The sequence below is a fragment of the Corvus brachyrhynchos genome, unplaced genomic scaffold (assembly GCF_000691975.1).
Source record: "Corvus brachyrhynchos isolate BGI_N302 unplaced genomic scaffold, ASM69197v1 scaffold319, whole genome shotgun sequence".
In the NCBI taxonomy this organism is placed as follows: Eukaryota; Metazoa; Chordata; class Aves; order Passeriformes; family Corvidae; genus Corvus; species Corvus brachyrhynchos.
The window spans coordinates 1038672-1050177 of record NW_008246065.1 but is presented as its reverse complement, the minus strand read 5'-3'; the positions used below and the strand labels follow the sequence as shown (position 1 = coordinate 1050177).

Below are 11506 nucleotides of genomic sequence, written 5' to 3'. Positions count from 1 at the left end.
AGGAATCAGGGACGGAGAGACCATTCTTAATGCTTCAATGATGTTATTCAAACCCTTTACCCAACCCTGCAGTCCTGCTAAGGCAGAAAGTAGATAGGTTTTGTATGAGCATGTGCATATCACCCATTGTCCAGTCACTATGGGTTTTTTTAAGCTGCACCAGAATAAAGCTCATCCAAGAAATTTGAGAAGTCATGGTCTGCTCTAAGCATAAGGAAAATTTATTTCATACCTGAGCTGGTTATGGGTAAGATCAAATCACTGCTTGATAGCACACTGATCACAATGCTGCTGCTGCTCTGAGTGTGATGTGCCTCAGCTCACAGAACAGCACAGAGTGAAGTCAGCACCTCCTCCAGCTGCAGCTGCTGGCCAGCTGAGAACTCTGATCCTCACAATTCAGCCATGCAGGAATTAGAGCACAAATGTATTCCAGAGCAGAGCCTACCACTGCTGTGTATGAAGGACTCTGGCTTAAATTATCTTCTTATTAAAGGAAATAAGTTTACACAACCTCAGTATTAAAGTTTAATATCAAACAATTTGCTCAATGTTACCAATTTTCAATTACAAAACAGGGTCCAAAAAAATTCCATAAAATATGTTTAGGTGGCTGAACAGAGTTAAGTGTGTTCAGACTGCAAGGGTAAATATCCATAACTTTTTGGTATAAATTATCTACAAAAACTGGTATAAACAATATTCCAATCTTAGTATGGTTTCCACCTAGGATTAGAGAAATTTTCAGGGTGACATCCAGCAGGTGTTAAAGCTCATTGCCATTGACACATTTCTGCTGCTGCAGCCTGGCCTTCCGCAGAGCCTCGAGTTGCTTTGCTCTCAGCCACCTCTCCCTCGACAGCGTCGTCTGCCCCGCACTGAGCGACAGGAACCTGGGGGAGCACAAAGAGCCAGTCAGGAACAGCTCCTGCAGCTGCTGATAAACCAGTACAGCTCAAACCCAGCTGGCTTTCAGGATCACAGGAATTAGAAAGCATGGGATGAAAGTAGGGAGGGAATACTTTGCCTAAGAGGAACAGAATTGCCTCTGCCTGTATCTGGCTAGTCTGGCACAACTCAATTCAGCTGCAGACCAAACCCTGGCTCAATTTGCAGCTTGCAGGGAAGCCTGGAGTGGTGACAAGGGCCCCACACCCACCTGGCCACGAGCAGCATTTTGTGCAGGTCATCGGCCGTGACGCTCTCGGGGTCATTCTTGCGCATTTCCACAAAGTCTTCTTCTACTGCCTGGAACAACACAGCGTGGAATTACGGAGAAGAACAGATCTCCACTCCAAGATGGGCTTTTGAGGAGCTGCAACTACCTTTAGACTACAGGAGAACATTTCAATTCATTGCTGTCCAGAAGTAAGCCTGAGCAAAACCAGCTTACCTTCTCGTCTTTGAGAAGGACTAAGCTTGCAACCTGAGTGTTAGAAATCAGGCTACATGCACTGTTCCTTATCTGTAATAAATTCAGTATATACTTTACAAATCATTGAAAGAACATTCCCATGTGAAAATGCTTCTGTTTGGTTTTATAAAACTTAACGGAGAATCACTGACAGGGAAAGTACAGTAACTGTCTTACAAAGGTGCTTTCTATCCAAATACACAGTTGAAAACTTATTAGTGAAGTGCCATACCTTGGTCACCTCATCAGATATACTGTAGTCCAGGAGCCTCAATAAACTCAGGTAAATTCGGAATTTGTTCAGCACAGAGGGTAGCACTGCAGTGAGGAGGCTGCTCATGTACTCTTCCATGTTTGGGGGAATAATCTGTGGTTGTAAGTGGACTTGGCAATCTGACTGAAAGAGAAAATTACATTTCATCTTTTTCCACATCCCACAGTTTTCTGTTCCAAGACTAATCTACTCTCAGAACCAGCAGAAGTCACTATTTCCCCGAATGAAGATAAGACAATTCTTTAAACATTCCACGGCTCCCATTTTGAACAGCTCCTGATTCAAGCAGGAGAGCAAAGGCTCAGCAGACAAAGCTGGAATGTCAGAGAGCAGACCTTTGCAAGCTCAGGCTACTGCAGGGGCAATGCCACATCTGTGGGCAGCACCTCAGAACCTGCCATGCCAGAGGGAGGCTTTGAGAATGGCACTTCTCTGCAGCTTTAGCCATCCCCGGGACCTTCACCACCTCACCATCCCTGTTCGGAAAGGAGGAGGGAAGCTCCATCTCCATGTTTTCCCATGAAGAGGTTTTCTGGCCTGGCTGCAGCCATGAGGGAGAAGGCAGCAGCTCCTGCCAGTGTCACACCCTCCCTGGTCACAAGACACGTTTCCTGTCCCCACTTGTCCCTGGCAGGGCCTGCTCTGAGCAGCAGCTGCAGTTCCCCAGGAAGCCCTGCCCATACCGGCAGGAGGGAGCGGCCCTCGGAAGTGATCAGAACATTAATGTTGCATGGGAATTCCATCCGGTGGTAATTGAAGTCATAATCCACCTTCTGCCAAGTGATCAGGTTACCCAGTGCTGTCACATTATGGACACCTGCAAGAGCAAGAACAAATTCCCTGACCACTGCACCTAAACAAAAGTCAGCCCTGATTTTTGTCTCCCATCTGTCTTTAAGCAGCCAGAAGGATTCTTGCAAACATCCTGTTCCTTCTTGTGTTTGAGGTGTCTTCCAGATAGAGACAACCACTTCTTAATGTGAATCAAAATTAAGAATTCTTGATTTCAGGCCTAAACTTTGTCTGGCTTAGTACATGTGTTTATAGCTCATGTTTTCATTGGCCCTACAAAGCCAGCTATCTATTTACAGAGGAAAAACTAAAACAGAAATCTCTCCTCAAAAGTAGAAAAAAACCCTATCAATTTAATTTTGCCAAATTTTTTTATAGTACTCACTTGCCTTACCTGGAATTAAGTTATTTAAAATATAAAATGCGAAAATTGACAAATTAACTGGTTGACCCTTGGAATTTTCTTTTTGAAATACCAACATGTACCTGACAAATTCAATTTCTCTTCAGCAGTTACTGCATCAAATGACAAAACTACTGTTATGGTTTTGCCTTTAAATAATTAGTAATAATTCAGTGTATTGTAAATAAAGGCAAAGTTAGCAAAATAAAGGCAAATTTGATACTAGGGGTTGACTTCTGGGACATTTTTCCATTTGAAATTTCTAAGCTGTTAATTCCAAGAGTTCCAAACCAGTTACTACATCTGAAGACACTCTTCTCTAGGATTAAATTTTGTTCCCAATGTTGCTATAAGAAATTAAAAATTTTTACTTCTTTGCTCTAAATTCAGTAGAGAACAATATCAAACCAGCAAAAATGAAATAAAATTACCAAGCCTTTTTATCTGCAACTTTTAATACCTAAAGTATTATTTTTCACTAAATGCTGAGGTTTTTTAGACATTACAGACAAACATTTTAGAAAACCTATAAAGCAGCATAGCAAGAGTTCTCTCTAAATAGGAATTTATCATATTTTGACTTATTTTTTTGAAACAGTGCAAAGCTTGTTACTAGTTTTACTATTTTCTTTAGTATAATTCTGTAGCTTTACTAAAGCTGAATAATAAAAAATTACTGAAAACTCAAAAGCAACTGAATAATTTCAATTAGCAGCTTTTAAGAGCAGTAATTAAAAAAACTAAAGCAGCTTTCTCAAGACAGCATTTTTATTTTAAAATAAAGTTACTTGCAGTTATTTCCTGTTGTTCTTTCACAGAATCTCCTGAGTTGGAAGGGACCCACCAGGACCATTGGTGTCCACCTCCTGGCCTTGCACAGGACAGCCCCAGGAGTCACCACAGACACCTGTACTGTGCATGCTCCAGTTTTTAATACGCAACTCACCTCTTTTATGTGAGTTATAATTAAATTAATTTCTAAAGCCCCGCTGAAAGCATGCTACACAGTGCTACACCAGCTTGTAAGAGAGAATCCCCACTCTTTTAAACATGGTAATAGCAATCTTCTCCAGTTTTTAGCTGTGTTCTCAGGGTGCTTTCCAGATATACAGTAAAAGTATAGAGCATATTGCATCAGCATATGCTTTGCCCACTGCATGCACTATCACAGGAAACTGAAAGGCCACTCTAATGAATCAGAGTTATTTCAGTAATAAAGAATTCTCCAATTTATCTTAAGTTGGCTGAGAAGGCTGCAGGAAGCTGCATTAAAGCAATGAAATAGGATGTAGAAACCACAAACAGTTTTGCAACAAACCCTTATCACCAGGACAGATCACAATTATCACAATTATCTTAAAACACATCAGCTTTTAACCTCCCAAATGAGATTTTAAACACCAAAACCTGTGTACCTGCTGTGTCCAGCTGTCCTTGCTCGAGCTGGGTCTCATCTATGACCAGGGAGGTGTTGCTGGCCAGCTGCAGCAGCCCACTGACCAGGCGATTGGCCGTGTAGTCCTTGTGAGGGATGAAGCGTGAGTGGTTCATGCTCTCGATGCTCATCCGGAGGTGGTAGGACTGCAACGAGACAACAAACCATCAGCACCTCTCCTGTCCTCCAGCTTCCCTAGGGAATGCTGCTTCCTTCAGCTAGAGCTGGGCTGGGAACCTGCACAGTAAAACAAAATTTGTCAGCTCAACTCTTTATCCCAAATATCCAAATGCCGTATGCTTAAAAATTTCCCAAAGGAAAACATTGCTGTTAAGAACTCCTACCACCTCTCTTGCACATCTAGGATGAGCTCAATAACAAATTATTTATTGCAGCAGTACTGTTAGTGTGACCCCAAAATGAATTACCATGAATTTTCTGCAGAGCACTACGCACAAATTTGGGAATAAACCATAATGATAGCATAATTAAATGACCCAAATGTCTAAACACATCAATCCAAAAGACAAAATAAAGCAGGCAGCAGCTGTCTGTCAGTTCAATACCTCTGAGGAGAGGATTTCATTCCATATTCATCCTAGATGATGAGGTACAGAGACTACAACACACAGGCCAACCACATCTCTGTCATTGTCTGCTCTCTAAATGGGTAGCAGGACAGCATTTAATCAACCTGCCCTGACCTAAAGCACTGTTTGCCTGGCTGAATCAATGAGAACACGTCCCCCCAGAGCCCTGCCCAGGGCAATGCTTACTGCTGGCACCAGCTGCTGGATGAGGCGGTACAGGTGCTCTGTGAAGGCGCTGTTCCGGGGACACCCGCTCAGGTTGACAGTGAATTTTCCCAGAGGAAGCACATCCCGTCTGGCATAACTGCACCAAAAATGACACAGGTTAGGCAAACAGCTGGCTAACACTGAATACAGGTGTCATTCAGCTTGAGCATTGTGTGGTGTCTCTGACAGCCAGCAGGATTTCACAACTAACACACCAAAATCAGCCAACTCCTCTTCCTTCCTTCTGCAGTGCCCAAGGAGCTGAGCCAGGCTGAACCTGCTCCTCAAGGCGCTGCAGCACCACAAAAGCACTAATTTACAGCACTTGGGATCCTGCAGTGGCCTTTCAGACATTCTGCTCTCCTTGTACTCTGCTGTTACTCAGTGAACACTCTTCATTCTTTTCCTTACTCGTGTCCAATCTCAATTTCCCTGCTTACCACACTTGTTCATCTCCTTTACCTGCCCTCAGCTTTCCTCTCCCTCTTCTCACTGTGTATCTTGTAATCCATTCTTGACAACTCTCAACCTTTCTGTGATACCAGCTAAGAAAGAAAATACATTCTAGTCTAAGTGTTGGAACATTCACAGTTCCACTAAAAAGAATGAAAACAGAACTCATTTTGATTTTGAAGACTAAAATGACTAACACTAAATTTGGGACTGACAACTACACTGAAGTTTCACATTTGAGATTTTAATGAGTCAAACGATGCTGCTCTTTCACCCAGAGACAGTTTAAATCAACATAAGAGTCAATTTCTATCCCTAAACAGGTCACTTGAACTTACCCTTAAACATGTTTACATATAATTAAAAAAATTCCCAGAATGTACCTTTCAGTACCTAAGCAATAATTGCTGCAGTCAGGAAATTATGTCTTTGGGAAGTCAGTGGCATGTCCAACTCATTAGAAGAAGCCAGAGGCAGGAAGATGTTTTCATACCTCTGTTTAAAAGTGTCTTGGAGATTTTGTCAGCTCTCAAAGCAGTACTGAAAAGATACACTGCCATAAAGCTGGTCCTTTATCAAATTTTACTGTTATTTCAGACAGTGAAATCTGCCTCTGTGTGTATTGTGAGAGGGCAACTCCAGCTGGAGAAAGTACTACTGAACCAAGTATTATTTAAGCTATTTCTGCCATTTATTTGCAGACTGGTAAAGAACCCTGTAGAAGGAGATTTCTTTTAAATGATAAATACATAACTTCTTAGCACACATCTAAATACTTACACTGTAGAGATGAGATGCAATATCAGGTATTCAGCAGCCAAACTGTCTCCCAGGAGGGCATGGGTGAGGAACCCCAGCAACTCTGCTCTCACTGGTGACAGCTCAGACATGAAATTAGAAACAACTGGCAAAAGAGCAGAAGACAAATGTCAGAAAATGTTCTGTTTCTCACCCTCTTCCCTCTATAAAAATCTGACTTTCAATCACAGTTTGATGAAAAAAAATGTTTATTCCAAAGGAGTCTAGGAAAAATAAACAAACATTCAGTTTTTCCAGCTGGCTTTGGATAACCTGAATCACTCAACATTTCCTTGAAAATGCTTTTTTCAAAAAATTAGATATTGTATAATGCATTTGCAGGAGGCTATAAAGTTTAGAGCCAAATTTCTAAAATCCATAGCTGATCCATTTTATATTAAAGGCAGAAAAAACCTCCTACATATAGCTCAGAACAAGCAATACAAGGCACTCAAGGAAGAAAGTTATAAATATCAGAGGTCTGCAAGCAATAATCCAATGAAAAGAACGAGTCAAACAAGGAATAGCACAATTGCTTAAAAGCAGAATTGCCTTACTTTGTGCACAGTATTATGAGTCTGTATATTATCAGTATGTTTCTTACTTCCAGTATCACACTAAATTGGAAATCTAATTTTCCAGCAATTCACAACTCCATTTGAAAACAAATCAAATCTCACAGCTGAACAGCTTGGTAAAATCCACGGGCATGGTGAATGCAAGACCAAGTTCCAGATAAATCACATTTATTTCAGCCAAATAAAAAAGCAAACATCACATAAACACCAACACTTGCATCCTGTGCAGCATTGCATGGTTCTTCCATTTAACAAGATTTAAATTTGAACCCTGCTGTTGAGGCATTTGCCTGTGAGCAAAGCAGTATTTGTTCAGATGTCATGGAAAGTGCCCAGAGTTCAGACACTCACAGGTTTTACTCTCCTCTTCGTTAAGGCAGGCAGGCAGCAAGGGGTTAATGTGTTGCAACTTCTGTGCCAAAATCACATGGATCCTGGGCACTAAGGAGGCTGGAGGGCTGTGCACCCTCTGCTCCTCTGCCGTGTCCATGCACTCCATAGGATCAAGGGTTGAGCTGTCCCTAGGGAGAGGGCACAGCACAGCTGGACTTAGAAACATTCCACAGGAATTTCTCTCCCTCTAACCCAGAGCAGCTGGAACCAGGCCAAGAAGAGACGAACAAACAACATCCACTCCCAGCTCCTGGTGACTCCTCCCACATTCAAACTACCTTCTTTAGGATCTTTATAAACACCATAAATACTGAATCACAATTATATAATGACATATCAACACCAAAGCAGGCTTGACCCAAAATATCTGGATTCTATTATTTTCAGAAAATAATTAAGTCATACTTTGCTGAAGAAAAAAACCCAACAAAAAACCATAAAACCAAACCACATTTATTATTTGCTGCACCATTTAATAGGCTGTAGCTTCAAGTAAAACATTACACACTGTTCTGTCCAGCCTGTACTGAATGAAGTCTAAAAAGCAGCTTTTAAAGAAATAAGGTCATGATTTATTCCATTTGTCTCTGTATGCACATATCCCACCAGATTCTGGAGCCTGACAAGATCTTCTAGACAGTCACATCACTGCTCTATAACCGGCTGAGTAAAAATCTAAAAATAAATAAACCCTAATGTACGTCTGCTGGAACCTGGAGGTATTACCTCTTAATTTAAGAGTTCAGATACACAAGCTTTGCATGCCCTGAAGATGTCTTACAAAATTTCTTCCAGGTGGTTTTCGTTTTTCATTTTCAGAAAGTAAAATCCCTAAAGCAACTCTACCAGATGATAGTAAAGTTTAGCACCTATTTCATCTTCTTGTACTGGTTGTAAAAGCTGTCAGGCTTTATAACTTCAAATCCAGTTCAGCAGTTCACCCACACACTATCCACTATTTCCATTAAAAGAGATTTCTTTTGTTTGCATTCAAAACGTTGCTAAATGCCACCATTTTGTCTTGTTACAGAATGACACAGGAAAAAACCCACAAGCACCTGTGACAGAGCAACTGAGCTGCCAGTCTGGGATTAGCTGTCACACAGATGATAACAAAAAGCAGCTGACCAGGCTGAGTTAATTTTTAAGAAGTTGGCACTCTAAAGGATTCATATTGCACTCTGGATATTGTATGTGCCAGACAGATAAACAAACTCACCAACAGAAATGATTCAGAGTGCAGTGGCTCAAGATAACAGCAGTATTTATGTTAGATTTTGGTCAAGAGTTTTATTTTGAAAATTGATTTCTCATTTGTATTTTGTCAGGCAAAGAATTGCAGAACAGGAGGTGAAACAGGAAGTTTCTATCAGTGGTACAACATGATAAGATATCTTAATTAATGAAAAATCAACCCATTTTTTACTCATTTTGGTCTCTATCACTCTCCATGCAGACATGCAAACTTTTTTTTTAATATTATTCAGAAATGTTTACATTTCTGGTAACAACTTTCATGGACTTAGAAATTGGTTCAAAAGGACATTTTATAATTTTAAAGCTTCTTTGAAAGCTTTGTTCACTATTCACTCATTCCCTGAAAGTTTAGTAGGCATGAAAGAGTACAAAACATTTAGCTACAGAAGCATTTTCTGCTTTACAGACTGTACAACAACCTAAAAAAAGATGCACTGGGTATCCAAGGATATGGATGAACCAGAGCACGTTGGACTTCAGTTTACAGGATGCTGGATATAACACTTTGCTCATCAAGCTATTTTTAAGCAACAAAATTCACTTCTTAAGCATAATTACCATGTATTTACACATTTCCTTGTCTGCATTAAGGGCAGCCTGCTCATTGCATAAAAACCTGCATTTCAGGGCAGCCTTACCTCTCTTCACTGCTCACTAGGCTCAGCACTGGGTCCACAGACAGAACACCAAACACCTCCAGCACATCATTGACTTTGAAGCTCTCCCAGCTCTCATAGACCTGCCCCCAAGAGAAAATAAAATGCAGAGGCAGATGGGCTAGATGCAGGACAGCAGAAAAACACAAAGGAAACTCAGGAGACTCAGCTGTGGACTGAGAACAGCCTGAGTGAAGAGGTCTTCCCCAGCCCTCAGTGTCAGCAAGCTTACACTGGAAAAGGGAGTTTCTATGACTCCACACTTTTTCTATTGGCATTCTTTGCCACACAAGTGTGAACAACTGTATTCTACTCTGATTCATCAAGATTTGCTGAATAAGAGAGAACAGCAACAGCAGAGGAATTTTGTGTTAAAGTTTTATAGTAATATAGCATAGTAGTAAATCAAGGACTACTTCAAATTCAATATACCAACACATAGTTTATTGGTTTTTCATAGCCATTTGTCAATTAGAGGAGATATCCTAAAAGCAAAATCCTAAAAGCAGGGCTCAATACCAGCTACATCCTCAAGCATCTAATACCGCAATCTTTTTTTTAAACTAAGTATGGTGAGAAGAAGGTGCAAGCTCTAATAAATGCTGCTGGAGGATTTCAGCAACTCAAATGCAGCACTCAAGAAGAAAAACACTGAGTTAGTGAAGAGAAAGAATGTTATTATCTCTAGAAACAAAATTCTGGACCCGGGAGACAATTTCTGTGCCTATAAATCTCTTCAGCAAGGCTGATTCTGTCGGCCTAGCTGAGAGCACAGCCCTGCTCATCACCTCTCCTTTCTCTTACCTTTACAAGACACGCTGGTCCCTTCTCTCCTGGCAAGGGAAAATTTAGGTCAAGTGGAGGGGAGCAGTTGGGAGAAATGACATGATGACCTGCAGAAGCTTCTGTTTCTAATCTCTTTGGCTCCACACACCCATGGATATCACTTCCACTGCCTGAAAAATACAACATTTGCAGGCTTTTTAAACAGAAATGCAGAACTGAACAACACAGAGTTAAACTAATTTAATAAGGCATCTGACACAAAAATATTTAATCATGCAATATACTCAACAGAACATATTCTTAATATGAGAAGTCCCACAAATGCATATTTTATGTAATCAAGTGTGAGAGAGAGTACTGGCAAAGATCTATGTGTCTTGGAAACCCAAACATGGCCAGAAATCTGATTTTCAAAACGCAGTGTTTAAACCAGGGGAATGATTTTTTTTCTGGAGTCCATAGGACTGCAAAGGTGATATTTTTTTGCACTTCATGTTTAAAAAACCAGTTCTTAAAAGTGAGAATATGCATAAAACACAGTTTATATTAAAAATCTCTGTAGATTGTCAGCAAGTCATACAACACACATGTAACACTGCGGGCTCTCCCAGACTCCTTCAAATCAAATCACCGACATCAGCAAAGCCCCCAAATTACAAAGGCTGCAACAACACTAAAAATTCAAACAGCTGCAAATACTTCAATTTTTAGCAATGAATTTTTGACAAATTCTGGAATGATATCATAACAACTATTCATCAATAGCAACTATTACCCATATGTTGCTCCTTCTGTTTGGAGGGATGCAGATCCATGTCCTCATCCTCCTCATAGCTCCTCTTGTGGCGACTGGGTGTGTAGGAGGTTGAAGGGCTCACTCGGGCTTGGCTGGCACTGATGTATGCGTGGAATTGCAGGTTAAGGAAGCACAGACTGAGCAGGGAAACCTCAACCACACCAAGGTTGGTTTTTTTTGTTTGTTTTTTACAAAATCCTAATCTTAACATGCTCAGCTACAGCTGTTTTATAGGAGACTCTCACTGTGTAACAGAGTCCTACTGTAGAAGATGCCAGTGGCTCCACTGAAGTTTCCTTTTTCTAAGCATTTGCAAATGGAAATTAACAGAAATTTTCAAGACTCTCCCAAGCAAAAATGTCTACTAAATCAACACAAAGGCTCCTAAATTCATTTGCATCCTCTTAGTGCACATTACATACCATCACTTTTCCTTTTTTCTCTTTCTACACCTACCACCTCTCCTGATTCTCTAAGGAAAAAAAACAAAAAAGGAAACTGCAAATAAACTTATCTCCTTATATCTAATTAATTAGTTGGTGACCTCTGATTGTATAACAAAGCACCAGCTCAGTCAAAAAAGATATTTCTTTCACCCATGCTGATTCACCAGGCACTGGAACACAGTAGAAAGTCTGTCTCTCCGAGGTGACTGTTTGTGAGGAGTTCAGATC

The 11506-nt window shown here is 40.7% G+C and overlaps 1 protein-coding gene across 1 annotated transcript in view; it reads right to left on the bottom strand.

The window, feature by feature from the left end:
- Window positions 1–515: 515 nt before the first annotated feature.
- The window catches only part of MCMBP (minichromosome maintenance complex binding protein), a 14117-nt gene continuing 3126 nt past the window's right edge, over window positions 516–11506 (bottom strand). The window contains 12 exon segments of the mRNA XM_017746846.1: window positions 516–893; window positions 1160–1248; window positions 1647–1811; window positions 2372–2505; window positions 4299–4464; window positions 5095–5212; window positions 6349–6472; window positions 7296–7465; window positions 9233–9333; window positions 10055–10206; window positions 10812–10941; window positions 11420–11506. The exon segment at window positions 11420–11506 is cut by the window's right edge and continues 16 nt beyond it. Of these exon segments, the coding sequence (XP_017602335.1) occupies window positions 767–893; window positions 1160–1248; window positions 1647–1811; window positions 2372–2505; window positions 4299–4464; window positions 5095–5212; window positions 6349–6472; window positions 7296–7465; window positions 9233–9333; window positions 10055–10206; window positions 10812–10941; window positions 11420–11506 (1563 nt within the window). The 3' untranslated portion in view covers window positions 516–766.